Source organism: Penicillium riverlandense (assembly GCF_028828495.1).
Source record: "Penicillium riverlandense strain IBT 135883 chromosome Unknown utg000008l_segment0_segment0, whole genome shotgun sequence".
In the NCBI taxonomy this organism is placed as follows: domain Eukaryota; kingdom Fungi; phylum Ascomycota; class Eurotiomycetes; order Eurotiales; family Aspergillaceae; genus Penicillium; species Penicillium riverlandense.
The window spans coordinates 1,958,233-1,986,188 of NW_026643199.1; the positions used below are offsets into that span (position 1 = coordinate 1,958,233).

Consider the following 27,956-nt stretch of genomic DNA (forward strand, 5'->3'; position numbering starts at 1 on the left):
TCGGCTGGGGTCTATCTATATACACCATCCACTATATCTACAAAGCACTCCCCCTACCAGCTTTCCTCGTCTTGGCCAATTCTTCCTTCAGGTTCGAGTTCCTCTCACCAGACCGGCTCCCGTCTCCATCGAAGAGGTCGTGCGCTCCCGGTGTCGTCGCATTCCAATCCCACAATGCCTGCAATTCAGGCTCCAGCCTACCCTCCAGCGCATCAACAATCTTATCCCCCAGCACAGGAAGGAACTTATATCCATGCCCGCTGCCGCCAGTCGCGAGGAAGAGACCCTTGTGCGCAGGATGATACGAGATGATGAAGTCGCCTTGCGGTCTGTAAATAATGCCGGTTGTCAGCCTGAGCACCGCACCGGAAGATGTAGACGGACACAACTTACGTATCGGTATACCAACAAATCCGCGTATCGCAAAACGGCCGATCCGCAAACCGCGGCAGAAGCTGTTTCAGCGCATCCCGGAACGCTTCCTGTCCTTCAGCGGGGACGGGCACGTCCTTCTCCGGCAGACTGACTTGCACAGTCTCATTGCCCAGCGACACGGTCGTCGGATTGCGGTATCCATATGCATGGCGCGCGATCTTGAGCAGATTGTCTCGCGGCGGGATGATGAAGATCCCCGTTGCAAAGTTGAGGATCGTAGGCAGATTCTCCAGCGCGCGCTGCTCCTCGTCCGAGATGCGCATGTACGCAATCGCCTGGCCGGTCGCCACGGCCCGGCCGCGCAAGTCGACGAGCTTGGGTGACCACGCGCCTGTTGCGAGAATCACCAAGTCGGCGGAGATGATCGAGCCGTCGGACAGGGCGACCCCCGTCGTCGCATTGGAGGCAGAGTCGTATAGCACACGCTGCACATCGCCCGTTTTGAACACCACGTTCGTTCCCTCGAGCTGCTCCCTCGCAAACCGCACACCAGCCGCCGCATCAGACCACCCAGATCCCCAATTCACATACCCACCGGCCACATCCAGCTCGTCGCCATACGCAGGGACAACCCTGAGCACGTCCGCTTTGGAGGGCAGGAACTCGACCTTGTTGCCCTCCATACGTTTAACATTGTTGTAGCTCTTCCGCGCATACTCGCGTGCACTGGAGTTAGCGCCGTCGTCTGGATACACGAGCAGAAGTCCATTCTGCGTGTACCGGCCCTCGCGGCCCCAGGCTGTGTTGCGCCAGCGCTCGATGGCGGCCGCGGCTAGTCTGGAGTACGCCGCGCTGGCGTAGTCTGCTCGCACGATGCGCGAGGTGTCCACGGAGGAGCCGTACGGGTTGGGGATCGTGGGTGACGCTTCCACCAGGGTGACTTGGGATTCTGGGTGTCGTTGGGTTAGGGCCAGAGCGGTTGATACTGAATATATGTTAGTCTATATGTAGTAGATGATCAGAGATCTCACGCTTTGGACCACTTACATCCAAACACTCCTCCACCCACAATCAGGATCTTTGGTGGAAGCGCCATTGCGAGAGGTGACGGTGCACACAGTACGAGAATGAAAAGAGAGGCCCTCGGCTACTAATGTCGTTGATAAGCCGATAACGGACTCGGCTCGGGGGGGAGGGCGCCCTTCCGACTTCTCCTGGGACGACGCGCGAGCTTTGGAGCTCGGGTTGAGCCTGCGAGGCAAGTGTCAGGGTCTGGGTGTTTTTTGAATCTCGGCGATTTTCTGGATCGTGTCGAAGGATGAATTGATCACGTCTCCGCGAAAAATTATTTCCCCGACACGATACGGTCCATCAAATTTCGCGCAACCGCACCACCCATCTCACACCATTGCAGCTCCCATAGAGCGCGGGCAGTCGACCTGCCCATTGCAGACGACATGAACACGATTCGAATCGCCAGAGTCGCCGTGAGCGCGCCCAGGTGGTCCGCTACTTCCTCGCGCGGAGCGAAGACCAAAGCCCGTCCACAGCAGAGGTATGTATCAATTGCCTCACAGCGAATCGCATTGCCTAAACCTAACCATCTGCCAGCTATAACCCCCCAGCACAAAGGCGGACCAACCCGCACCTGGAAAGACTCACGGCCGAACAACAACAACAACAACCAAAAGGCGGCATCTCACCCCGAGTCCTGACCGCATTCGCGGCAGGAATCCTAGGCATCGGCCTGTACTGCGGCTTGTTATACACGTCTTATAAAAAAGAAGTTGCCAAGTCACAGTCCCTTGACATCCCGCAAGATGTCTCAGACAGATACAATGACACGGCATCAGGCTTCGACGCCGACGTGGAAACGTCCGAAAAAGTGATGCGCATAGGCGCAAAACGCAAAGCCCTCCTCCAACTGGCGCGCGGCAACACCCTCGAAGTAAGCTGCGGCACGGGCCGGAACCTCGAGTTCTACGAACTGGGCGAGCGGCGCGGCGTCGATGATAAGGGCCATGCCCAGGTCAGCGGCTGTCGGAGTGTGACATTTGTCGACCTCAGCCCTCAGATGGTGGAAATCACCCGCCGGAAATTCGAATCCCTGTATCCGGATTTCCGCTTCGCGACCTTCCGCGCTCAGGATGCTGGCGCCGTGCAGCCGCCGGCTACGCCTGCAATGCCTTACTATGATACCATCGTGCAGACGATGGGCTTGTGCTCGATGCCGGATCCCGTGGCGACGCTGCGCCATTTGGGATCTATCACTGAGCCGCGCCATGGTCGGATCCTGCTGCTGGAGCATGGCCGCTCGCACTACGACTGGGTGAACCGCATTTTGGACAATCTTGCAGCGGCGCATGCGGATCGCCATGGTTGTTGGTGGAATCGTGATATTGGGGAGATCATTCGTGAGAGTGGGTTAGAGGTCGTTGAAGAAAAGCGGTATCATCTTGGAACGACGTATCGATATGTACTAAGGCCGAAGTCTTAGGTAGTCTCGTTCGGATGGGTTGTGAAGGTTTCGACATGAGTGTATGTCTTTGACTGTATATATATTTGGGTGTGTATGAATACTTGACATGAGAATGATTTCAATCGCAATAACATTGAAGGGTATGTATTCATTGCTCTCAGCATCCACAAAGGTCCGGTTCCGCCGCCTTCGACCGCCGTGCTAAATATAAGCAGTCTGGAACTTAGCCTCCTAACTGTATGCTATGGGTTGTATCTGTGATTTGTGCTTCCATGTCCTGCATTGAGACGACTCCCCGCTAGAACTAACAAAGGCATCGGTGATGGCTCCGTCCGGGACAAGTTCATTTACCTTGCGTGAGATCAAGGTACCAAGACTGTGCTGTGAACTACAATTGATATGAGTAGGCTCACGTTTCCAAATTTGGGTCAAAGTAGCGAGAGAGAGAGAGGTAAAAAGGGATGAGTAGACGAAGAGAGGGAAGCCTGTAGATCAATTCCGTTCCGTTCTATAATAAAGTCAGAACACCGGTTCCAAGCAATTCCTGTCATATCTATCTGGTCATTTCATAAGCTTGTCATAACATTTCGTGCGCGGGAGCACGTTCTTTGCCGACCAAGTACCGCCAACAAGGGGTATCAAATCAAAGCGCCTCCATTCTCCTGGAACAGTGGGGTCGCAGTACCCGACGGGTTGGCAGACCCTCCATGTGGTGTGCCGTAGAGATCATATTGAGTACGAATCGAGCCCACCCCTTCCTTGAGATATAGCACCAACCGGTAGGCGGAGTTGCCGTTCAGATAGTACCGGTGCAAACGCTTGCTGCGGAGGAACCCGAGGCGCTCGTACAGTTTGATAGCGGCGGTATTTGTGATTTCGGTTTCGAGGACGATCTGAAACCGGTGTCAGCACACGCGTCCACAAACACCGAGTCTTCATTCCCAGTCGCGAAATCGGAAGCAAGATACCAACCTCATCTGCATTGCGCGCAATCATGGCGTCGATAGCCATTCGCACCAGCTCCGTGGCGATTCCCCGGCCGCGGAACTCCTCGCGCACGGCCAGCATGGCGATGTACCCTCTCATCGGACCGCCACGGTGTGTCTCAAGCTTGGACACGACGACGCCGACCATGGTATCGTCCTTGTCCAAGGCCAGGAAGCACAGGTCGCCCCATTGGTAGAGGAAGTAGCGGTAGACGTAGATGCTGTATGGCTCGGACAGGTCTTTGGAGATCAGCTGGCGCATGGCGGCGACGTACTCGTTCTCGCGCGCGCTGTCGTACCGCACGTAGCGGAGGGCATCGGAGGCATCCTTGTTCATTGCCGGCTCATGTGGGAGGAATCGAGGGGATGAACTAGGGAGGGAGAGAGAGAGAGTATAGTGGGAAAATGATGAAAGATGGTTGGAGGGGTGCATCGGTTCATGTGATGCCGATCCCGTTCAACGGCCTTGCATGATTGCCTTGTTTTCTTTCTTCTCCCCTTTCTCAATTATATCATTGGTCTCCCCTCGACTCCTTTTTTCGCCTGATACCTCCCTCTCTCCTCCATCCTTCTCTCCCTCGTCCGCCGGCCGCTTCTGTTGCGATGCTGCGCCGTCGCACTAAGGATGCCCCCGACGACTCGTCATCCAGACCGTCGATCTGGCGCGCGAAGACTAATGAGGACCTCCTACGCGAAGAATTTGGCGGTGCCAAGGTCAAGCAGCTAGTCATCCAGCCCCGGGGCAAGCGGAGCAAACGTCGCAATGGCCTGATCTTCGCGCTGGGCGGCTTGTTCGGCATCTTTGTCGCGTTGTTCTTCGCCAATCAGCAGGAGGTCATTAGTCTGGATTCGCTCATGGATTTGAATATCGAGTCCTTGATCGATGTGATACCCCAGGGGATTGTGCGCGATGCAAAGGAGTTCTCGGTATGTTCGAGGGGTAGTTAGGTATACGCTGGTGCTATGCTAACAACAACGACTCGCACAGCAACATGAACGCGACGCCGTTAGCTATGACTCCTTCGCCGTCGGCCTCCAGCTCCAAGCCCAGGGCGTCCAAGCCAAACACCCGGTCGTCATGATCCCCGGTGTTATCTCCACAGGGCTAGAAAGCTGGGGCACGGGACCTACTTCGCGCCAATACTTCCGTCGGCGACTATGGGGCAGCTGGAGCATGATGCGCGCGTTGGTGATGGACAAGGCAGAGTGGAAGAATCATGTCATGCTCGACCGCGAGACTGGGCTGGATCCGCCGGGCATCAAGCTGCGCGCGGCGCAAGGGTTCGACGCGACCGACTTCTTTATCACGGGATACTGGATTTGGAATAAAATATTGGAGAACTTGGCGACTATTGGCTATGACCCGACGAATGCGTTTACGGCTGCGTACGACTGGCGTCTATCGTATGGGAATCTGGAGGTCCGGGACCAGTATTTCAGCCGGCTCAAGTCCTATATTGAGACGGCAGTACAGGTGCAGGGCGAGAAGATCACACTGGCCTCGCATAGTATGGGCTCCCAGGTAGTGCTCTATTTCTTCAAATGGGTGGAAAGCGAAGAGCATGGAAACGGCGGCAAGGACTGGGTCAATAAGCACATCGACTCGTGGGTCAACATCAGCGGCTGCATGCTCGGCGCCGTGAAGGGACTGACAGCCGTACTGTCCGGGGAGATGCGTGATACCGCACAGCTGAACGCGTTCGCCGTATACGGGCTAGAGAAGTTCTTGTCCAAGGAGGAGCGCGCGGAGATCTTCCGCGCGATGCCGGGCATCTCTAGTATGCTGCCCAAGGGCGGCGATGCCGTCTGGGGCAATGCCACCTGGGCACCAGACGACCAGCCGGGCCAGGCAATGTCGTACGGCAACCTGTTGAACTTTCGCGAAACCAACTCCTCATGGACGCTGCGCAACCTCACCACCTCCGAGAGCCTGCAGTACATGCTCGACCAGAGCGAGGACTGGTACCGCAACCAAGTGCTGACGAGCTACTCGCACGGTGTAGCACACACAGCCCGCGAAGTCGAGGCCAACGAGAAGGACCCGCGCAAATGGCTCAACCCACTCGAGGCGCGTCTGCCGCACGCGCCAGACATGAAGATCTACTGTTTCTACGGCGTGGGCAAGCCCACGGAGCGCAGCTACTTCTACCAAGAAGAGCGCGACCCGCTCGTCAACCTCAACGTCAGCATCGACACCACGGTCTCCAACAACGACGGCGTCGACCGCGGCGTCCACATGGGCGAGGGCGACGGCACCGTCAATCTCCTGAGCACGGGGTATATGTGCGCCAAGGGCTGGCACATCAAGCGCTACAATCCCGGCGGGTCCAAGATCAAGGTCTTTGAGATGCCACACGAGCCAGACCGCTTCTCGCCGCGCGGCGGGCCCAATACGGGCGATCATGTCGATATCCTCGGCCGTTCCTCCCTCAACGATCTCATCCTCCGCGTCGCAGGCGGCAAAGGCGATCTGATCGAGGAGACCTTTGTTTCGAATATCCGTGAGTACGCGGAGCGTGTACAGATCTTTGACGAGGAATAGAATCTGTTTTTTCTTCTTCTTAACGAACTAGAGGGGAGTTTTTTCTGGGGGTTTCTTTATTGGTGGTATGAGGTTTCCAGCCGTGTTTCCATCATCAATCAGCGTGCTAGAGCCCGTTTTTGGGTTGGGTCTTGTATATTCACTTGGTCTGGGTGTGATGTACATATAACCGGATAATGGATACGTACCTTCGAGCTATTATGACTTATGATTATTATTGACTGGCCTTCTTCTAAAGGAACTCAATCCCAGATAACTAAAGTAGCTGCCGATGCTTGAAGGAACCAAGTACCCCAAAGCATTTATTATCTTTTTTTTGCTGCATACCAAATGCAGTATATCCAACCTTCACCGCTAGAATTAGTTTGTTCCAAGTCTCTGATTTGGATTCGTACGATCAGACAGATCGTGCCAGTCGTAGTGCCGGATTCCTTGTCGCTGGACTCGGTCGTGAAGTTGATATTGGCCGTGGCCGTCACCATTACCACCACATCACCCACGACAACAACCACAACAACAACCACAACAACAACCACAACAACAACCACAACAACAACCACAACAACAACCACAACAACAACCACAACAACAACCACAACAACAACCACAACAACAACCACAACAACAACCACAACAACAACCACAACAACAACCACAACAACAACCACAACAACAACCACGTCAACCACAGCTACAACTCTACATCATGGCAGGTCCGCCCGAGAAATACCTCGCCTGGATGGAGGGATCGACCATCAGCTTCTCCGCATGGCCAGAAGCCCGATGGGTCCTAGACAAGTTCCTGGGAGGAGATGCCGAGATTCGCCCTGAGCATGAAATCCGGGATTATGGGCCTTGCTATGCCACGGCCAAGTTTTCAGTTCACCACGCGGACGAGGGCACGGAGGGTTTCATACGTGTCTACCGTCAGATCCCGTGGAAGGGCACCCATTTCCACCCCGCCGCCCAAAAGAGCCAGCAGGCCGTCAAGCTTCCAGACTTCGGAGAGCTAAAGGCGATGGAAGCTTTGAAATAATGCGACGTAGTTGCGCGTATGAAGTTCATTGATAGAGGAGCTCAGCCTGAAGATTCGCCACTTGTTCCCGGGGGCTTTTACGCCAATCTGCTCTGGCTTCGGGTCCCGGGAGAGCCTCTCACCGAGGAGAAGTTTTGGAGCTGGACTCGCCCCGAACGCGATGAATTCCGGGAGTGCTTCCGCCTTACGTGGTTGTAAGTTTTCTAAAATTAATCCTTTCTGAGCATGAGTTAACTTCAAACAGGCGTCTTTCTAGCACCCTGTGGACCCACAGTTATCCGCTTCCCGAAATGATCATCTACAACGACGCAACCAAGTCGATGTATGTCATTTCTAAGACAAATAGTGAGCATGAAGACTGACTACCTATAGCCGCTTTGCAGGTTTCCGGGAGCCTGAGCTACATACCACCCCGCCGCGCTGGGACCCGGTTATCTGGGCACAGTATCACCTGGCCAAGGTCCCCGCTGTCCGGCGACCCGGCTGGTTTAAAAATATCGAGGATTGGGACTGGTAAACGAGGGTTCAGCTGGGTAGGTAGCGGGATATGGGACTGCATTGAGCTAGTGTGCTTGGGTCATTATACCCAGATTTATGTAGAGCTACAAATCAATGCTCATTTTTCTCATCTGTTACCCGGCAGAATTAGCGCCAGGCTGAGAGAGCATCCGTAAGCATTAGCAAACGTGGTACTTTTAGACGCCGTTCTACTGCATAGGTTACTAGAGGCTAGGCGAGAGTTAGGCTACGTAGGAGGCGATATAGGGGGCTATAAAGGCGATTACCTACGCTGTTGTAGATATCTCTGAACACACCCAGGGTTACTTCAATATTGCCTTTATCAGTTACCTGTGAGGAGGGGATGACTGAAATACATGAGAGATGTGTAGGTGTGTGAATTAGTGCTGTTATTGCAACCGTTTGCAAGCACAGCAACTACAGGACCCATTTTCATATGTGGTGCATCGTATGGCGGTCTTGCTATTTGTGCATTCCTGTTTCCATTTGAACCATATGGTAAACGGGCCTCTTAGATCCGATTTTCCTGGAAGCAAAAGTTCTTTATCAACGGGCTAATTATGTGACATCTAACAAGAGTGGAAAACCCAGGCAAAGGATTGTTTGGAAGGTGCCAGAATTTGGATTTGCTGTATACTATATGTAGGCAACCTAATAAGATGTTACGTATAGTCAGATAATGTCTGGCGCCCTGGGACTTGCTCTTTCCGTTTTAATACTCACTGCCTGCTCCCTGAGTAGACCGCGCGCCCTGATCTGCTCACAGAGGATGGCATAATCATAATGACCCGCTCACTGACTGACCACTCGCAGTTGCTCTTTATTGAAATGCCCGGCTGATCGGCTGGAGCATCGCGAACTTCTTGTACCGCCCTGCTGTTGCCTGGCGTGCAGCCTTACCGAACCAGATCATAGGGATGATGGGCAGAACCAGGGCAATGGCCAAGCAGGTAAGGGTGACAAAGAAGTTGTGTAAGCCTTGGGCGGCGATCCAAGGTGTTTGGGCAAAGACAACGACGGTGGCAGCCGCGTTGCGCACAAACGCGACACCGACCAGAGCATCGCCGACGACCTACAAAAGGCATCGCGTCAGTAAAATGTGACTCATTTCTGGTGGCCGCCATCTGTTTCCAGAAGCAAGACTCACATCTTGGTAGCAGTCGAGGAGGTAGGTGAGGCTCAGGTCGCAGATCAAGCTGAAAGCGAAACCATAGACACCATAGCCGACAGCAGGAACAATCCACGGTAAGCCCTAGCAAGGGAGCATTGATCAGCATGGTCCAACGTCGGTGTAAAAGCATACACAAGAGGGTAAAAGCGGCGGCGAAATACATTAGCAAGCGGCAGACCGTAGAGGAGCAGACCGAGTGGGGTCAATAGCACAGCCAGCAAAGCTAGGTGCAGACGCATCTCGGGCTCAAACACACCACCGTTACGCTTGGAGGCCCAGACGATGTAGAAGTCGGCGAGCGGGCCACTGTAGAGGGCTGCCAGCAGAGAACCGCTGAACGGAGCCAGGGAAAAGAGACCGACGCCGATAGAGCCAAAGTCGTAGGGGTCATAGAGAAGGTAAGTGGCCGCAGTGGTGCCGCATACCGAGTACCATGCCAGGTTGGCGCCGTACATAAGTGCGGTGAATGCGGCAGCGGGAAACGTGGTGAGCACAATGAAGGGCTGATAGCTGTAACGGAACACGGGGCCTTTGGACTTGGTGGTGAGTGCGAGGCGCTGGATGTAGCTCTTCTTAGGGATGTCGGCAATGATGCTGTTGTGGCGATGCAGATCAATGGTGCACTCATCGCTCACTAGCGTCTTCTTGCCTTCCTCGGCGGCAGACACGCCGATATCACTGCTGGGAGAGCTGGCTGGAGATCCAGGCAGCACGGGGATATACTTGGTCTCCTCAAAGAAGAAGACGACGGCGGCCAGATTGACGGCAAGCAGGATCACGCACCACCACCAGATCCACCGCCAGCCTTGCGAGGCAGCACTGTAGCCGGCCGCAACGGGCGCGAGGAAAGTCCCGATGGTGACCACAAAGAAGTACATGGCATTGGCAGATGCGCGCTGGTGTGTGAAGAAAAGATCGGCAATGGTCATCTGTACGATCGTCTCGCTGATGGCACCGGCCAATCCGATGATAAAGTTGATGACCATATTCTCCCAGTTGGACTTCATGTGGGCAAACCAGATCGCTCCAGCCAGCTGCACGATCAAGCTGAGAATGTAGACGGGTCGACGCCCAAACTTGACAGCCAGCGGATACAAGAAGATGCAGCCGAGGGCGAGACCAGCGCAGTCAATCGCCCACGAGTTGTTGAGATCCTTATAAGAGATCCCGAGCTCCTCGTTCAGGTTGACCCAGACAACCGGACCAATGTCAAGGAGGACAAATGTCATCAGGGCATAGAAGCATGCCAGGGTGAAGTTGACGGTCTTGCGGATCCTAGACCAATTCTGTTCAGTCATGTGGAGTCAGCTACTGTACTGCATCTACATCTATCTCTGCCTCTATCCCGGCGGGTGCGGCAGTCGTACCAACGGATCATTCGGGTCAGCCGTGGGTGTAGGCTGCAGGACAAGGCGAGGGGAGGCTCCTTGGACTATTTCAAGCATTCCCCGAGTCAATCTAGCATCATTGCTGGGAGTAGAAGAGAGACTATTGGGTTTAGGGACTTACGGTCCTCAAGGATGACGGTGCCAGGCACCATCTCAACTTCTGTGGCCATGTTGAGCTGCCCTTGTCGTTATATTGCGGCACACAGCAGATGCGGGCAATCGCGAGATGTCAACACGATACCGCTGGGAGGGATAGGTCCTGAAATGATATTCTTCTCTAAGGTACGTGCTTTAGAGTCAGGACAAAAGATAGAAATCCGCAGCCTCCAATCCATAGCAACTAAACTGGCGTTCAGAGGTCCGACTTCATATACTTGGGCTCACGGGGCGAGGAGAAGATAAAGTCGAGAATCGAGATCCACTATCTCCGCGTACAGAAACTGCTACGCCCGCTTGATAAAGAAAACTGCTCGTTTCGTATCTCTAATAAGTCGGGGGAAGGACCATACGGCTCGGTTTATCGATGCGCTTGGATCATTGAGGTAGATAGCAGCCAATCAAGCGTGGTGATTACCACGCTAGCGCAGGCCAGCGCTAGGCTACTTTGGGGGGATTTCGGGAGAAACAGTGGGGTTGGTACTTTTAAGTAGTTATGGCGACTACTCCGTCCAGTCGGAAGATTCAAGATCCAAGCTACCTCGCCCTAGATCCTATCAGAAGGAGACGCTAGAAGCCGACGAGTCCACGCTAGGCCGAAATCGTAGGGGAAGACGGAGAACTGTCAACTCGAGCCGAGAAAATACTGGGCCTTCTCGCGCTAGATCTTGTCACAAGGAGACGCTGGGAGTCGATAGATTAACGCTAGACCTAAATCGTGGGGGAAGAGGGAGAACCCCTCATGATCATTGATGAAGCATCGCCGAGACAGTTTAGTAGTATACACTCTGCTTGCGTCAAGAGAGGTTATCATGGTCGAGCAGGACAGAGGACATAAACTTTTAAGGCAGCCCTTCAGTCTACAGCTTCTCCATCTGACTCAGGTTTCAGTCTTTACTCTCCTTCGATCGGGCATTGGAAAGCTTGGAAGTCATTTACTTACTATATAGCATCCCCTTCTCGCACGAATCACAGACTCGGTTCCTGGTTCACATCCAACAGGGAACATGGCCACTACTACTGCTTCCACCACCACCACCGCCGCCGCGAGCTCTAATATGGCAGTCCCCAAGGCCTCTCCTTCACTGCAACGCCTCGACTCTAACGACCCGGCAACTACGTACGAGCGCGTGGTCGAGCTGGTGCGCTCGGATGGCGGCGTGATTATCAAGAACCTCATCTCCGCCGAGCACGCGGCTTGTATCAAGGCCGAGCTGGCCCCAGTCTTTGCTGCCGACGTGCCCGATGCCTCCGGCTTCTTCCCCACCACCACGCGCCGGGCCACAGGCCTGCTGGCGGCGTCTGAGGGCTGCGTCGAACTTGCGACCAACAAGTTGTGGGTGGACACCTGCAACGAGATCCTAACCTCCACATGCTCGCCCTGGTACGGTGAGCAGCGTCGCACCTTTGTCACGAAGCCTACCATTTCTGGCACCTTTGGTTTCCAGATCCACCCTGGCTCGCGTGCCCAGGACCTGCACCGCGACGACAGCGACTACCACCTGCCCAGCGGCCTCGACTCGTGCATGATGGGCCTGCTTGTCGCCATCACCAAGTGCACCTACGAGAATGGCGCCACCATGGTAATTCCCAAGTCCAACATCTGGAGCCTGGACCGCGCCCCCGCACTGAGGAGGCGGTGCCGGTTGAGCTCGAGATTGGCGATGCCCTCATCTTCCCTGGCAACACCTACCACGGCGGTGGTGCCAACAAGACCAAGTAAGTAGGACACCGTTTGCCATGCTATTCTTTCGAAACAGAAACTCATACTGAGACCCCTCGGTAGGGACGAGGTTCGCGAGGTCATCGGCCTGTTCATGTGCAAGGGATATCTCAAGCCGGAGGAAAACCACCAGCTGGAGATTCCCGTCGAGTTGGCCAAGGAGAAGAAGTTCTCACCACAAGTCCTGCGCCTGCTCAATTATGGTATCAGCCAGCCAGCGCTAGGGTTCTACAAGTATAAGGATCCCATATCCATCATCTTCGGCATCAACGACGAGGAGACTGTCCACCTCTGACGTGTTAAAACCGTGTAGACTAAAAGGCGAAGAAATGTATCAAAGCCAAGTTCAATCAACTATGATACCAGCGGGCTTCGTTTATCACTTATATGCTCGTGCTCTTCCATCACCATATACCATAAATTATAATATAAGGAATTCGTACCGATCCTTTGTCCATAATCGGGCATAATCGATCCAATTGTCATAAACAACTTGAGCCCAGAAGGACCTTAGAAAATTGAGCATCTGCGGCCGGTCAATCTCACAGTACAGTGTCATGATCGACGCCATCCGCGCCTCGATCCAGCATTGCGTCACCGGTTCGTGGGCGCTCTCCGTGGCCAGCACGAAAAGAGGCCACGGCTGCGACTGCGCCAGCGAGTCAGGATTGTCAAGAGCCTGCAGCGAGTCGACAAGCTGCGTGCGCAGGCCGAGCAACGTCACTTGATCCGCCCAGGCGGACGACTCTTGCGGCGATTCGGGCGCAGCGGCGAATAGGGCTCGGTGACAGTATATCTGAGTGGCGTAATAGTAGGCGGCGATGAAACGCTCAACATCGTGGCCGCTGATGTTGCGCCCCGTCCGTGGCTCCATTGTTCGAAGCGCCCCCAAGGCGGTCTTGAGGGCTTGCTCCATATCTAGCTGTACTTGGTCTAGAATTGTGCGAAGAGCTGCTCGCCGTTCGACCGGGTCTCCATCTTGCAGTGATGCATCCCGTGCGGCACGGGTCACACGGCGCACGATGGCAACAAAAGCTGTGAAGGGAGAACGACCCCTGATTTCCTGTCTAGCTAGGCTCCCGATAGATACTTCCTGAGGCGAAGACATCTCCTCCGATGGGTAGTGGGTCAGTAGAGGCCATGTACTGGCAGTGAACAACTCTTCAGAGAGAAAGGCACTTATGGCGTCGCCGGTCGTGGCCAATTCCAGCATGTCGCTGATGCTCTGTGCCGTCCGTAGATGGATACGCCACATGCCGTTGGATGGCCAGTGCACCTCCAAGTAGGAAAGGAGCAGCACGCTGGCAATAACCGTCTGTGTCAGCGGCTGTGGAGGAGGCAGCGTGCCCTGTTCGAGTGCGCCCCGCAGAGTCCGCAAATTCTCGGCGAGGAAGCGGAAGGCTCGGTTGCGTAACGAGTTCATGATGCCCAGATATGCGTCGCGCTGAGTGTCGCCCTCAGCAAGGCGGGAAGCGACATTGCTTGCGGACACGCCTAAGATGGCTGCTAGCAGGCAGTGCGATGATGATGGAGATGTCCCAGGCGAGTCCAGGGCCAGCGGCAGTACTAAAACTCGCCACGGATTAGATCCGTCCTCGAACCACGCTAATTGCACTGACACGACATCCACAAAGTGTCGCAGTAGGAGGCTTTCCGTGCCGAGTATCGGTGTCGACAATAAACCAGATAACTGCGTGTATCTATATGGCACCAGCGGCACCGCTGGGGACGGAGTCACGAGCGGCGACACGATGACACCGTCGGCAGCTTGGTGGTGATGGACTGGGTTGCCACTAGCCTTGTCCGCCGTCGGGCCAAAGGCCAGGCGGTTTGGTCCTTTGCTGGCTGGTCCGTATATCCACTTGAGGATCTTGTTGTATCCTGGACATTGCAGGCCGCGGGAGGTGCATTTATTACAAGCCGGCCGAGCTCCGTCGCATTTGATCCGGCGTCGGTTACAGACTCTGCATCCTGGCACTGCCGATCGTGCGGTACTTTGTGCTGTGCTGGAAGGCTCATTGCGGGCGCCCGCCATTTTTGCGATTGCCCTCGTGAATCGCTGTTCATCGGCAGGGTATGGCGATCGATGTTGATGCGCAAGTCGGAGTGTTTGACGAAAGCAATATTGTAATGAAGATGAATATGCAGTTCGGGGCAGAATAGTAAAGGTGTCTAGGTACTCGTGGGTGTCCGACTTCCACGTGTTGCTAATGGGTGTCGGAGCTTATAGGTCGAAGTGCGAACTGGCACGGCCTGGGGTTGGAGTGTAACCGTTCGGGGCTAGGGGTGCGAATGCGGAATCGTTCAGAGCTAGGATAAGGTAAGCCTCGGTCGGTCACCTAGAGATCTTAGTTACCGGTACGCTACCCCTCTGTTATTGGTTTGATTTCCAGCGCCAATCTCCCCTAGGCAGTGATCCCCGTTATTTGCTTAGACTCGTTTATGATTGTGCCCATAAGCCCTCGATACAACGGGTTTCCATTATTGTTCGTTATATCAAAAGTATTAGCAGTTATCTACATAACTACAGCCTTCTCGCCTGGCTCATCATATTCTAATAAGAATATCTTGTATAATTAGTCCGCGATTTTGTCACTGTTAGATTGGACACCGGAGAATGCCAAGTACACACTGGATACCAGCGAAGGCAATAAAATCGACGCAGCAACCTAACTATATCTGCCCGACTAGCCTCCACAGCATACTCCTCCGCTTGTTTCAACATCCCTTCGACTTCATCCAAATCCAATCCTCGCTCATCAAATACCTGCAGAATCATATTCACGGCATGAAAATGCTTCTCCTTCGCTGCCGCGGACAACGGCGTCTCACGGCAGCAAACTACCCGCAGATTGGCCCCTCTCTTCAGAAGCTGCCGCATACCGCTCACATCGCCCGTCTGTACAGCCCTGAACAAGGCGTTTCGGCCCCTCTCATCCGTATGATCGATGCTGCAGAATGGGGGAGTAGCACGATATCTTCCTATATCAGGTTTCAATAACTTGACCTCGTTTAGGTGCCTCTTATGCTACCAGGGCTCACCTTGGATTTTCTTCCCTAGATTTCGTCGTATATAATGAATCATTACCAATTCGCTAAAGTATCTCGTAGTAGTTAATATTGGGCGTAGGCAGAAACTGAGTTTTGCTTCGTGAGAGGCGTTTCTTGAGGTCTGTCCGCTATTATATGCCTCAAAACTAGCTCTTTCTGAGAACTCATTCTTCTATCGTAAAGGAACTTCTCTAGCTAAAAGATCGAATTATGCTAGATCATCCGTAGTATTTGAGCAAGGTCGAAATGTTTCTTGATCGTAGCCCTGGGGAGCGGCAGAGCGGCGGTGCAATGGGCACCGTTTCTTCTCCTCGTATACCAACAGAACCAGTAATAGTGAATCAATTCGCAAATACAACGAGTTATCTTAGGCGAAACTTACAAGCAACAATACAATACGAACTAAACAAAAGAGCCGAACACAGCAGGGAACGCCCAATTCGGGCGAAGCTGCCAGCCAGGCCAGCACATGAGCATAAGCAGATGAATAATTACCTGGGAGGCAGGTTGGCACATGCACACGCACAGCCACTCGGACTCGGCTGGCGACGGACAGTGCACTCATTACAGCATTATGCATGACTGGCTTGTTCATAGCTGCCTAAGCTTAGCGTATATACCTATCGCGGGGGAGGATCGACGAAGCTGCAGCAGCCAGCGGGCGCGCTAGGAATGCTGATCGACTGATCAGCTCGAGCGGGGTGAAGAGAAGATCCATCCTGCAGGCATGTCTTCGATCTTACTGAATGATGAAAGCAAGAACTACACTGGGGAAGTGAATAATAGCTGTTGTAGTGATATGATATTGGCGGAAGAACCAGACATTAATGTACAATAATGATGGGTCTTCATCATCAAAACTCGTAGCGCCGGCGGTGGGGGGATGAAGAAACAAATGCTAACTAACAATACAGCCAATTCCCGGCTTACCGCAACGAAATGATAAGTTCAGTTCCGGGTTTGCCTTGCATGCACAGCCCCTCGTCGGAGCGGAGGGTAAATATAGGTGAGAGAATATAGTGTTGGAAGAGGAAAGAAGCATGTGCACGCATTAATTATCCAGGAAAGGCGTCGTCCGGGCTTTGATTCCCAAAAGCCAGAAGCGGAGAGAGATCAGCGAGTAAGCCAGTCCTCCAGGATCCGGGAAAACCCAATGCCTCCGTCCAGCACTGGTGCTGCCCTCGGAAACCATCGAACTTGGCCGCTTGTGCTGCACTGGTATGCCGTTCACAACAAAAGTATTGCATGACCCAGCCAGCAGCGTGTCTTGTCTTGTTGTCCACCAATCTTTGTTTTCCCCTCTCAAGTTCAGGATGCAACCCTCCTACCCAAGGATGATCTGCAACCAGTTTGCCGCGCCGATTATCACCTGCCAGCGCCCCAAAATCAGACCGGATCGACGGTCTTTTCCCCTCTCTATGTGCCGATGCAAAAATGTTGTAAAAGCGAAAGTTCCAAGAATTTGTTCCTTGTAATGAATGCACAGCGAGTGTAGTGCAAAAAAGCCAGTGGCGCCGAAACTTTTGTTTTTTGAATTCCCAGTTCCCAGGCGCCAATGTTGAGCGATCGACACGAATGATAATAATAAGTTTGTGCATCTGGACGAGCAGAAAGAAATAAAAAAGGGGCTCGTCCAGTCAGTAAAGTCGTAGCGAAAGACATGGGTCAGAATCGAAGAAGGGTGAATAATGTGTACAAGCGAAGGTTTCCCGTCGGTGGCGGTGCGGAGGATGGGAGGTCGCGAACAGAGTTGGCCCCCAATTCCAGGTTGCCACCGGAATTATGATTATAGACGGAGTCGCCAGCTCACGGCAGGCTGGCGAAGAAATAAAGAGGCATGTACAGCCAGAATGTAAAAAGGGACTTCGGCTCGAAAAAAACAAAGCCGTGCGAGACCGAAGCTGTCCAAAAGGTGGATTAAAAACCTTAAGGTGTCGAAGATAGCTCGATGCAGATCAGAGATCCCCAGTATGTCGTCAAGTATAAAAACGCCGTGTCAAAGAGGTAGATGCAACAATGGACACAAGGTCCAACGGGAGTATATGTATGTCGAGGTTGACGGCTAGCGTCCGGACTCGAGGTCGTGGTTCGAGGTTAGAGTCTCGCTCTCCCAAGTGTAGTGGTCGTCCACCGGACTCAAAGAGCCAGAGGAGACCGATGACGAAGAGCCCACGGTCCACTCATCGCTGTCCAGGTTGAATTCGCCATCCAGGCTGGCGAGATCGTAGCCGAAATCGCGCGAGTTTTCGCCGACTTCAACGTAGTCATAGTCCCAGCGGAACATCTTGTCACTCTGGACTCGCGGCAGGAATCGGGTCTTGGCAAAGTAGAATGCCACTGTAGCGAGCAAGCCACCGCAGACCAGATCAACGGCGTAGTGGTGCGACAGATACATCGTAGCCCACCACATCCACAGAGTGTAGGTGACGAAAAGAGGCTTCAACCGCGGGAAAACGTGGCTCATGAACAAGGCGGCCAAAGTCGAGTCGGCCGCGTGGAGAGAGGGGAAGGCCCCAAACACCACGGGGGACTGCTTGAACCCAGAGGTGTACAGATCAATGCCAAGCAACGCATCGATGCGAGCAAGACCGGCTGGGTTACCCTGCATCGAGTAGTCTGCCGGCGCAAGCCCGTACAGGTTCTCGTACCACGGAGGCGAGCAGGGGAACACCAGTTGGATGGTGACGGCGGTCATGCTGATGTAGCCTAGTGTCCGTGCGAAGAGCGGCGTGGTGCCCGGTGGCCCGAAGATAAACAGGAGCAACGAGACAACAAAGGGGGCGCCGTAATGACATAGTCCGTAGGTGATCCATGCCAGCACGTCCAGGACGACACTCTTGTGGGCGGACAGGATGTTGCTGATGTTGGCGCCGTAGAGAATGTTTTCCATGGCAGGCAAAACCCGCACCCAGATGCCGGGCCGCCAATCGCTCGGGACGAATCTTGAGAAACAAATGTCAGCGAGTCGAACGCAGAGAGGGGTTTAAAAACCAGAAGACTTACTGGCATGCATAGAAGAAGATCAACCACCCCGCAATGGGCAGAAAGGGGAGAAAGAACTGCCGGGTGATGGGCAGAAGCAACGAGCAGATGAGGAGAGTGAAGATGCCGGTCTTCGCCAGGGGGCCGGCCGATTCGATAACCGTCAACGAAAAGATGCCGACAATGAGAAGTAGCAGATACTGAAAGTCATACAGCGTCCACCGGTGGCCTTGTAATGACCGGAGCGTGTCTGCGGGTGAAAAGGAAGTCTGCAGCGTGGATATCGACGAGGTGGGCGCTATCCTGCTCCGCAGCTTTGATCGAATCTTGCGACGCATGCGATGGGGCACCAGGAGTTGAAAGGAACGCCATGGCATCTGGATCTGGAGCTTCCCGAACTGGTTCTGCGTGCGATCCTTCCATGACGGAAGGGAGGCGTTCATCATCGCGGCAAGATCCCCTCTGAGCGAGCGTTCCACTCACTCGGATGGGGATGGAGGGCGAGGGGGAGGGCGTGGAATTCCCCGGGAAGGAATTCGCACTGGTCGGCAGGGAGGGCGAGGAGGAGGGGGGCGCTTAACGAGGCCGAAGGGGCGATAATATCATCAAGCTGGGATAAGAATCCAATCCAAGCCGAAAGATGTCAAAGACCGGGAAGCGCCAGGCCCTCTTTCCTGCAGCCGAGGAATTCAAGGAGGTCACGTTGGGTAGGGTGGACGGCAGACACACGCAAGGCGGGAGCAGCAAGGGCGAGAGTCGACCAAGCCCTAGCCAGAAGGGGGAGGAGCGCGGGCGAGAAAAGGAGAGGAAGAGGATGAGGGAGAGAGAAGAGAAGAAAGATGACTCTGACAAGGTGAGGAAGGAAGGGGAAGAAAAGCAGAGTCGAGAGAGAGAGGATTTCGGGGGCTGGTATCGAGGCTGGTCACCGTATTACGGGCCCGTAATACGGGTCCTGGTCGCGCTTTCCTTGAGTCCATGGCGTCATTAGTCGGTTTGAGGATGGTCTGGATGGGATTATACGGCCGCAGGAGGAACTAACTTGAGACAATAACTACTCATCACAGTCCATATTCCCGTCGACACTGCTATTGATTCTGGTCTGCATCCTCCGTGTCGCCAATTCCAATCTGACGATCGGGTCATCCGGCCCACGAGACCACGGCGATCACGATGCCGGCGGATGCGGCGGAACGGAGAGGACGGAGGCCGAGGAAGCACAAGTCCGCATAATCATTGGCATTACCCACTCCTTCTGGTCTGACCGTGCTAAGATGATAATTTGTGCCTTGACTACCCAGTCCCAAATACCTTTGTCTACCGAGAGAACCCAGAACCACTCCTCTGAGATCCTCCCGCCATCCGCCACCCCCCGAGTGCCTGGTTGCACGTGACTGGTAATAATACGAGGCTAATTTTTCAATTATCAGATGGCAGGCCCGCGCCGATTGGTCCATGTGCGCCCCAGTATGGGCCCATCCTTCAGCGCGTTATCCAACGAGAATAGTCTGCCCAAATCCAATTTCGCTTATAGCTTACCATAATACAGTACACTCTGCAGCCATGATGGACAAACCACCGTCACCAACGCCTGATCTGTGCTAGGCGGTCTGGGAGTATGTGAGGTCAGGTCAGCCTCGACTCAGCCTGGTTGGGCTGAAGCACTGCCAGCGGCTGTGTTTTGACCGAGTTGCCTCGGTCGGGGGTGACCACCTTCCCTACTGCCATGCTGGAGTGCTCACTCGACCACCTGTTAAACTCGGCCTAGTCAAAAAGTATAGCAGACAAAAAATCTGCTCCCCTCAAAAACCCGCACGGTTATAATTAGTTAGCGCCGGGCAGATGAGGATGTGCACCGACTATGCCGGCTAGTGAATTAGAGCCCGTCCAGGACCACACTAAATACGCGCCGGTTCCCAACAAGCCGGATAATAGATTACCGCTCCCCCTTTAACTAATAATCATTACACTATGTAAGTTAAGGGATAGTTAGGGACTGGAAATGGGTCAGCTCGGCGCCTCCAGTTTCAGAGTTGGGCGTGCAAACCACGGTGGCCAATAATAATGGGAATGGTCAGACGGAGCCAACTAATCAACTCCTGACCAACTAACAGCTCACTTGGCTGAACCAACTTGACTTCACTAGGCAGCTAGCTCATGTCCTCGTATGGAATACGCGTATGTATCTACCAGCCCCTCGTATTCGTTGCCCTTGCCCCTTAAAGGATGGTTGGTACAAGGCTGCTGCCTTGTTTTACAGAGGTGCCGTGAGTGGCTCAGTCGTAAGTTAGCTGGAGGAGTTGAAGAGCTAGTTACAGCTCCGTTGACTATCAACTACTCTAGCTATCCATCAACACGAAGCAGCCCGTGGAGATGCAACGATACTTTCCCCCCTGGAAGCATGACATCAACAGCCTTCCACTTGGCAGCCTGCTGTTGGTTTGGTGGATTTGCAATTCTAGCTCTCCCTGCCTGGCTCAGCCCCCATCTCACTGTGGCTTGGCCTTGGCCCGCGCCAGTCGATCAAGGAGGGGGAGAGGGTGGATGCCAGATTGGTATCGATGCTTTGAGATAGGCAGCAGTCGGGGATAACGAGGCTGACTGCGTGGTGAGTTCATGCTCCATCCTGCGTCCATGACGCAGGTTATGCAACTCCGCGTTGACGGAGTAAGAATTATTGCGCGAGCGTGTGCTATATATAGATGAAAACGAATCGACGTGGTCGAGATTGCCTGATAATAATGGTTTATGGCACGATCGCAATGTTTATCGGCACTTGTCATAGCTCATCAACGAGGAGTTGCCTAAATGGTGTCGAATTGATTTCACACGGATAGGTATGGCACAGATCTCGAACAAACCTGTGTTGAGATGGAATACTTTTGGAGACACCCCGCATGTCTTTAGGGGAAAGAACCACGTAGAAAAGAACGCCCGCTGAAATGCATCGTCACCAGAGAGAGAAAAACGCCAAAAGAATGATAATGCAAGAGTTTCTTCAATCCATCCATCCATCAATCATGCTTGGGATGATCCCCACCATTTGCCAGCAGCTGGAACCCCTTCACCAGCCCCATGGCCGAGCCCGCCGCCACACCACCCACCAGCACCATTTGGAGTCCACCCACCAGACCTTTGCGGAGATTCCTCCGCCCAGACCAACCGGTCACGAAGCAGGTCTTGCCGTACCCGAATATAAATAGCGCAACGACCATCGTCGCGATGGACCAGCGCAGGGCGATGAACGCCTCGTTGGGGCCAACAAAGAAGTACGGAAGCAAGGGCACGAAACCGCCAATGAAATAGCCCAGGGCGATGGTCAGGGCACACATGACGGCGCGCGAGCCGGAGGGTTCAGGGAGCGTGTGGTGAAAGTTCATCAGGAATGAAGGGAGCATCGGCGAGGCGGAGAGGTGGTTGGTGAGCTGGGCGACTAGCTCAGTCGGCAGCTCGTACGGCTCGAAGATGTCGCTTATGGTCGTGGCCACGGAGCCGGGATCGGTGACCGTTTGGTTCTGTGTTTCCTGGAGCGTGGCTTTGTATGACTCCCTGGCGAAATCGTTAGCAGTTGTTCGAGAATTAGCAGGTGGTCCCGCTCAAACTCACTCTTCGCTTTTGGCGCCGAGATACCCGCCCAATCCCATGGAGATGGCGCCCGCAATGAGCTCGGCCATCCCGCCAAAGACCACGACCTTCGTGTCGCCCAAGGCGGATAGACCCGCGGTCAGGGCGAACGGCACCGTCATACCGTCGGACAGACCAATGATGGCGTCGGAGACGGTACGGGCATCAATGAAGCGGAAGCCCTTGCGCTCAGCGCTGTTTTTGCTGCCGGTCTCGACATCCTGGAGAGAGAAGTGAGGGTCCTTTTCGAGGTCGGACGAGTTTCGCTCCGAGATGGGCGAGTAGCTCGTCATCAGGCCTCGGGCGGAGGTCATCGAGACGGTTATTTGTTTGTTTGTTGATTTGTAGGTAGGTCGATAAGGAAGGGATGTGGTGTCAAGAGGGACGAAGGAAGGGAGGAAAAAGCTTGGCTGACACCCAGCCTTAAATGCAAAGAAAAAGAATGGCTCGCTTGGAGCGTTGCAGTGTCAAGTGAGCGAAGCCGATCACAGCCTATGAGGGAACGAGGAAGATAGGCGTGCTGATCGTACCTGGCGGCACGGTTGACCGTCCGTGGTTGTGATTCGACCGTGCGGTGGGTTCGGTGGATAGTTTAAAGTGGCGGGGGGAACCAGTCAGAGCCCAGCATTGGTCATAACCGGTGTGGTGATTGGCTGAACTCATCCCGTTAGCACTGCGACCCTCACTATCTCCAACGCACTTCCCCCCGACTGGATTGCCCAATCGGGTAATCAGAGTCTCCGTACCCCTCCCTCAGGAACAATGAACATGTAATCGTTCCTGCAATGTGCCACCGATACCTCCCATTCGCTGAGGCCTCCCTGTCGCCATTCTTAACCTCATCGAAACTGGCTCGGCATGCCAATCTCCGAAGAGGTGTGGGTGTGCCAAGGGCATTAGGATCAGACAAGAAGACTGGGTGTCGTGTGCCCATGTGTATATATACGACCTATACGACCTAGAGGATCTGTAGAAATGCCGTAGAGAAGCCCCATTGAGAATTCCTCTCATCCCTTCCACCATCCACCTTCCTTCTTCCGCCTCAACTGATAGTTTTGATACCATTGAGTACCGCCAACCATGAAGATCAATTTGGTCTCTCTCGCGGCCCTGGTTGCAGTCGCTTCGGCCCGCCCTACCGGCCATACTCAGACATGGAGGGAACTGCGCAAGAACGTGAGTCCCCCCTTGCTAGGCCGCTATTCACGTACAATCCATTGAGCACCTCCTGATAGATCAAACACGTCGTCTACCTCACGCTGGAGAACCACTCCTTCGACAACATCGCCGGCTACTGGAACTTCCGCGATGACATTGACAACCTCATCAACAAGCCGCACTGCAACGAGTACACCAATGCCAACTGGACGGTATGGGGTGAGCCGCTTCAGATCTGCTCCACACCCTTCGAAACCGAAGTGCCGCTGCTAGACCCGGACCACAACTTTGCCGGCGTCACCTATGAGATCTTCCGCAAGTGGGATGTAGACAACAATGACGTGCCCAACATGGGCGGCTTTGTCGAGCGCCAGTCCGAGAAGTACAGCGCCACGCCCGGCGATGCCTCCTTCGTCATCAAGGCCTACAACCAAGAGAAGACCGCCCTGCTGGCGGAGATTGCGCAGAACTTTGTCTTCTTTGACACGTACTTTGCCGAGCACCCCGGTCCCACGAATACAAACCGCCAATTTGCTACCTCCGGCTCGACCTGTGGTTTTGTTGATAACACCGACCAGGCTGCGGGTTACTTTAACAATGTGACCGGCACGACCTGCGCTACTTCAATCTTTGAGTCCCTTAGCAACAAGGGCATTAGCTGGAAGAACGTGAGTCAATCATATCTTACAATCTTTTGATTTATCTTTACTTATGCTCATGTCTAGTACTACGAGACCGATATCATCGATGCTTGGATGTACAAGGTCAGTTTCAACCTCTTGGAAGATGCTAAACAGATCTAATAATTTCTCTAGTGGGTTCAAGACAATGCAATGGACAAACTCGTCCACGCAGACCAATTCTACAAGGACTTGGAGGAGGGCACCCTGCCGACGTTCTCGTATATCAACCCGGAATGCTGCACCATTGACTCGATGCACCCGACTAGTCCCACGGCGGCCGGTGAGCAGATGGTCAAGCATTTATACGATGCGTTGCGCAAGTCCCAGTATTGGGACAACGTCCTGTTGATCGTGAGGCTATCCCTAAAGCCCAACCTTGCAATATATAACTGAAAAAAAACCTCCGGCAGGTGAATTTTGATGAGCATGGTGGGTTTGCGGGTAAGCTAATGAAATGGTGGTTAATTGATTGAGTTTGATTAACTGACGATGGTTTTATAGACCACGTCCCCCCGCCGATGAACGTGCCCGCACCCGAAGACGGCATCACATTCAGCGGCCAATCCGAAGGCCACAACGTGACCTACGACTTCACCCGCCTCGGCGTCCGGTAGGAGAACATGATAAAACCAAATAATCAACAGCTACTAACAAACTATCTCCTCATCCAGCGTCCCAGCATTCCTAATCTCCCCATTCGTCCCGGCCAACCACCTCATCCACGACGAGGGCACCATGTACGCTAAGAACTCCGCCTACACGCACACCTCCATTCTGCATTTCCTGCAGGAGCTGTGGGAGCTCGAGGGCCTCAACAACCGCGTGCAGTGGGCCAAGACTTTCGAGGATGTGTTCCTCAGCGAGTGCCGTGATGATACGCCTACTGAGCTGGCGACCCCGACTTGGCAGGGTGGTCCTGGACAGCCGGAGCCTAGTGTCTTTTATAAGTTGAATCAGGATTATTCTTATTATGCGGAGCTGTGATGCGGGTTAGGATTGGTGGTGCATTCTCAGATAAAACAGAGCAGAGCAGAGCAAAAAAAGACAGATTTTGATCAATGGGTTTGATTGCATTGCTTTGTTGCATTCATTGCAGAGCGCTGAAAACTACTCTGCTTATTTAGATCGCGTAAGACATGCAGCGACTAGATGATTTGTTTATTGTATTCACTCTGTCTGATTCATCTGGTTCGCTCAGTTTCTTTGTTGTTATTTGAATTGATTGCGCGTCTAGGGTAAGCCGCCACAGGAGGACACAGATGTTACGAATTGGACTTCTGATGCTAATCCGAGATTGATACGTTACGGCCGAAGGGGGTTTGGCACCCTATGTACCATAAGAAACTAGTTTTGGTTATAGAGGCCATATCATTCAATGAGAAACTGAAACCAAGAGTAAGAAATAAAGAAAATACAACGAGAATCACTTGCAATCTGCGCTAAACAATGCAATCTTATCGCTCTAAGCCAATAGGGCATCGACTTCTGAGATCCACAGAGGAGGTGTAAGGTCCTCAAAGGCATCTTCGATTTTCCAGAAGCTGTCTAAAACGGACATCGATCCGGAAGCTGAAGTTGTCGGGATTCTCCAGACATTTCTTTCATCCGGTGCCATTTTCCATAAAGCAAGTCGACGCGCTGTTTTTCTTCGCCATCTTCATTTTGAGAGCTCAACAAGAGGTAGTCGAAACTAATTCTTAGCTCACTACAGTCGAAGTGGCGACGGATGTGGTCTCGGAGCATCCCAGCACTAGTAAATAGGCTGTGATCCATCTGAAGCTCACGTTCGGCTAATGGGAGGACTATACCTTTCGCCGTGGCATCCTCAAATGCATCCTGAACTTGATCCCAGCCAGGGTATTCCTTCTTGGGTTCCGGTCACCACAATGGTGATGGGATTGTATTTAAGGCTTGGGCTTGTGAAACCATCTGACCATCATCCTGAGTTGTCTCCTCGGGGCCAGGCCGCATCCAGATAGGAATGTAGTCGGCCTTGACTGTTCCAGAAGCGTTCAAATTGGCCAGGGTCCCAAAATGTTTGTTCCAGACTTCTTTGACTCGTGTGACGCTGCTCTCAACGTATTTGACAACCTCATAGCATCGATTGATGACTTCAAGCCGGCATTCACCGAGGTCTTCCAGCGGACCAGTATGGGAGCGGGATGTTTCACGCTGTTTGCTGCAGGAATCACTAGGTCCGAGTCCTTTCCTAGCACATCAAGGAATGCAGTGCGCCATTCGTTAGCCATGGTCACTTTCTGTTTAGGGGACATGGTCGCATATTTGTTCATGTCGGCCTGAAGCTCCAGAAAGTTCCGGAGAATGTGTTGGTACTTCTTTCCAGTGATGACCGCCTTTGTATCGTCTTAAGCAGAGGCGTATTTAGTCTCGGGATCGGTGACCTCTCGGACCAATCTTTCGTTGTTCATCTGCTCAAGGACTTTGTGTGTCTTTGAAGTTTTGGCCACAAGTCCTTGAGCTTCACGGCGGCCCTCCACCGTCTTCAATGCGATATTGAGGTTCTCCTGGTGCATGGCGCAATACACTGGGAGGTACTTGCGCGTGTTATTCACCTCGGCATTTTGCTGAATAGTGTGATCCACTACTAGGATGTATGCCCGGTGGACCAGCGGTTCGTCCCACGATATGCAACGATGGGAAAGACAATGAGCATAGTAGCCACTGATCGGTTCTTTCAGAACTTGGAAGCCAATTCACTCCCGTTGCAACCATTGTCCCTACATCAAGATTCCCCCTCGGACCCATCTCTCGGTATCAGCGTTGAGTGTGACTTCGCTGCTCACCAAGTCCACTGTGTGGGATCCTTGACCCAGTCTGTCTTTGGAGATGGCTTGGCCAAACGAAACAGAACGTAGTACTTGTCATGCCACTCTTCGTTTGTATCAGTACGGCCTGCGCGTGAAACCCCTGAAAAATGCCTAATTGATGTCAGCTTATTGTGTTCGCTACTCAATAACGGATAGAGCGTACATATTCCCGGTAGCCTTGTCATAGATGATCTTCGACATGGTTGACATACGCGGTAGGTAACCACACTTCTTCAGCTTTCTTATTTCCTGTCAGCTGAGAGCACGCAAGGCAGAGAGCTCTTTAAACTTACGGAAAGGCTTCACGGAATTTATCGCGGATCGCTTGGCGTGACTCAAGATCTAGCTCCCAGAATTCTTCTGGGCTCAGAGGCTCCCCGGGGACTTTATCCCAGACCACATAAGTGATGTAACCTCCCGGAACGATACTATCTTCGCCTTGCTTTCCCTCTTGGTAGCGCAAGGAGGTCAGGGACAACATCGCAATCCCATTTCTTGAGCGCTTTCAAGGTCGTCAACTCGATGTGCTGCCGTGGCTTAGCAGCCTGCTTTCGTCGAATCTGAGGGCTCTGGTATAGAGTGTCAATGACAGGAATTTGAAGATAAATCCGCATAAAAGCCTTCTTGCTAGGATTTTCCTTGCGATGGCAGATGAACTTAGCAGCTGCGTATGGTAGTCCCAGGCCATCGGAAACGTCCTGCTGCGTCATCCGCTGAGATCGTTCAGAGAGCTTCTTCTCGATCACCCAAGTTTGGCGGGACAGGTGGAGAGGCGGCTCGGGTGGTGGATCGAAAGTGACGTCCGTGTCTGCAAGGCCGCACAGGAACTCGGCAGTTTCGGGATTGTTCATGCTGGCTTGATGAGATTTGCAACGATGGAGGAAGACGTATTGGCATATGGAGGCCTGGTAAAGCTGGTGTTTGGATAGGAATGAAGAAGACGAGAGTTGTTGATGGAAAAAGTGGTTAGTGCAAACAAAAATGGAAAACGTAGATACGGCAGGCGATAGTCGCCTTTCAATCAAAACGGTTTATTACCAGCAAAATCTTTTATAATCGCAGTGAAAAACATGAGTACATGATCTCTCATAGTAATTATTATGGTAGACTGTGTACTCCCTTTCACAAAGCTCTCCTGGCCACCCAAAGTCCGCCCTCAACCTGTACAAAAATAGGTGTACATGATCTCTCATAGTAACTACCATAGCAGGCTGGGTATTCTCCCTTTCACAAGGTCGCCCAAATCTTCCATTTCCAC

At 53.3% G+C, this 27,956-nt stretch overlaps 14 protein-coding genes across 14 annotated transcripts; 6 read left to right on the forward strand and 8 right to left on the reverse strand.

The window, feature by feature from the left end:
• Positions 1–37: 37 nt before the first annotated feature.
• Positions 38–1,471, reverse strand: N7474_009797 (NAD(P)/FAD-dependent oxidoreductase; the record flags this gene model as incomplete). The annotated part of the gene is made up of 3 exons (XM_057201207.1): positions 38–329; positions 394–1,360; positions 1,423–1,471. The coding sequence occupies 3 exons, from the start codon at positions 1,469–1,471 to the stop codon at positions 38–40; spliced, it is 1,308 nt and encodes a 435-aa protein (XP_057049194.1).
• Positions 1,472–1,832: 361 nt separating this feature from the next.
• Positions 1,833–2,872, forward strand: N7474_009798 (class I SAM-dependent methyltransferase; the record flags this gene model as incomplete). Its single annotated transcript, XM_057201208.1, has 2 exons — positions 1,833–1,930; positions 1,987–2,872. The coding sequence occupies 2 exons, from the start codon at positions 1,833–1,835 to the stop codon at positions 2,870–2,872; spliced, it is 984 nt and encodes a 327-aa protein (XP_057049195.1).
• A 620-nt stretch (positions 2,873–3,492) lies between these two features.
• On the reverse strand, positions 3,493–4,177 carry N7474_009799 (peptide alpha-N-acetyltransferase MAK3; the record flags this gene model as incomplete). Its single annotated transcript, XM_057201209.1, has 2 exons — positions 3,493–3,747; positions 3,827–4,177. The coding sequence occupies 2 exons, from the start codon at positions 4,175–4,177 to the stop codon at positions 3,493–3,495; spliced, it is 606 nt and encodes a 201-aa protein (XP_057049196.1).
• A 266-nt stretch (positions 4,178–4,443) lies between these two features.
• On the forward strand, positions 4,444–6,382 carry N7474_009800 (phospholipid:diacylglycerol acyltransferase; the record flags this gene model as incomplete). Its single annotated transcript, XM_057201210.1, has 2 exons — positions 4,444–4,767; positions 4,829–6,382. 2 exons carry the CDS (start codon positions 4,444–4,446, stop codon positions 6,380–6,382), a joined length of 1,878 nt encoding a protein of 625 aa, XP_057049197.1.
• A 706-nt stretch (positions 6,383–7,088) lies between these two features.
• N7474_009801 (uncharacterized protein) lies at positions 7,089–7,418 on the forward strand (the record flags this gene model as incomplete). Its single annotated transcript, XM_057201211.1, has 1 exon — positions 7,089–7,418. One exon carries the CDS (start codon positions 7,089–7,091, stop codon positions 7,416–7,418), a length of 330 nt encoding a protein of 109 aa, XP_057049198.1.
• A 740-nt stretch (positions 7,419–8,158) lies between these two features.
• On the reverse strand, positions 8,159–10,553 carry N7474_009802 (uncharacterized protein; the record flags this gene model as incomplete). The annotated part of the gene is made up of 5 exons (XM_057201212.1): positions 8,159–8,187; positions 8,838–9,009; positions 9,085–9,189; positions 9,270–10,394; positions 10,476–10,553. 5 exons carry the CDS (start codon positions 10,551–10,553, stop codon positions 8,159–8,161), a joined length of 1,509 nt encoding a protein of 502 aa, XP_057049199.1.
• Positions 10,554–11,659: 1,106 nt separating this feature from the next.
• N7474_009803 (phytanoyl-CoA dioxygenase family protein) lies at positions 11,660–12,670 on the forward strand (the record flags this gene model as incomplete). The annotated part of the gene is made up of 3 exons (XM_057201213.1): positions 11,660–12,235; positions 12,286–12,371; positions 12,439–12,670. The coding sequence occupies 3 exons, from the start codon at positions 11,660–11,662 to the stop codon at positions 12,668–12,670; spliced, it is 894 nt and encodes a 297-aa protein (XP_057049200.1).
• A 126-nt stretch (positions 12,671–12,796) lies between these two features.
• N7474_009804 (Zn(II)2Cys6 transcription factor) lies at positions 12,797–14,410 on the reverse strand (the record flags this gene model as incomplete). Its single annotated transcript, XM_057201214.1, has 1 exon — positions 12,797–14,410. One exon carries the CDS (start codon positions 14,408–14,410, stop codon positions 12,797–12,799), a length of 1,614 nt encoding a protein of 537 aa, XP_057049201.1.
• A 189-nt stretch (positions 14,411–14,599) lies between these two features.
• N7474_009805 (uncharacterized protein) lies at positions 14,600–16,144 on the reverse strand (the record flags this gene model as incomplete). Its single annotated transcript, XM_057201215.1, has 3 exons — positions 14,600–14,701; positions 15,050–15,326; positions 16,047–16,144. The coding sequence occupies 3 exons, from the start codon at positions 16,142–16,144 to the stop codon at positions 14,600–14,602; spliced, it is 477 nt and encodes a 158-aa protein (XP_057049202.1).
• A 1,344-nt stretch (positions 16,145–17,488) lies between these two features.
• Positions 17,489–18,854, reverse strand: N7474_009806 (phosphatase PAP2 family protein; the record flags this gene model as incomplete). The annotated part of the gene is made up of 2 exons (XM_057201216.1): positions 17,489–18,368; positions 18,430–18,854. The coding sequence occupies 2 exons, from the start codon at positions 18,852–18,854 to the stop codon at positions 17,489–17,491; spliced, it is 1,305 nt and encodes a 434-aa protein (XP_057049203.1).
• A 194-nt stretch (positions 18,855–19,048) lies between these two features.
• Positions 19,049–19,799, forward strand: N7474_009807 (uncharacterized protein; the record flags this gene model as incomplete). Its single annotated transcript, XM_057201217.1, has 2 exons — positions 19,049–19,348; positions 19,473–19,799. The coding sequence occupies 2 exons, from the start codon at positions 19,049–19,051 to the stop codon at positions 19,797–19,799; spliced, it is 627 nt and encodes a 208-aa protein (XP_057049204.1).
• Positions 19,800–21,419: 1,620 nt separating this feature from the next.
• Positions 21,420–22,343, reverse strand: N7474_009808 (VIT1/CCC1 transporter family protein; the record flags this gene model as incomplete). Its single annotated transcript, XM_057201218.1, has 2 exons — positions 21,420–21,954; positions 22,012–22,343. 2 exons carry the CDS (start codon positions 22,341–22,343, stop codon positions 21,420–21,422), a joined length of 867 nt encoding a protein of 288 aa, XP_057049205.1.
• A 766-nt stretch (positions 22,344–23,109) lies between these two features.
• N7474_009809 (phosphatidylglycerol specific phospholipase) lies at positions 23,110–24,854 on the forward strand (the record flags this gene model as incomplete). Its single annotated transcript, XM_057201219.1, has 7 exons — positions 23,110–23,205; positions 23,265–23,855; positions 23,913–23,951; positions 24,003–24,221; positions 24,281–24,311; positions 24,372–24,480; positions 24,542–24,854. The coding sequence occupies 7 exons, from the start codon at positions 23,110–23,112 to the stop codon at positions 24,852–24,854; spliced, it is 1,398 nt and encodes a 465-aa protein (XP_057049206.1).
• Positions 24,855–26,670: 1,816 nt separating this feature from the next.
• On the reverse strand, positions 26,671–27,549 carry N7474_009810 (uncharacterized protein; the record flags this gene model as incomplete). Its single annotated transcript, XM_057201220.1, has 3 exons — positions 26,671–26,809; positions 26,992–27,146; positions 27,175–27,549. The coding sequence occupies 3 exons, from the start codon at positions 27,547–27,549 to the stop codon at positions 26,671–26,673; spliced, it is 669 nt and encodes a 222-aa protein (XP_057049207.1).
• Positions 27,550–27,956: the final 407 nt, after the last annotated feature.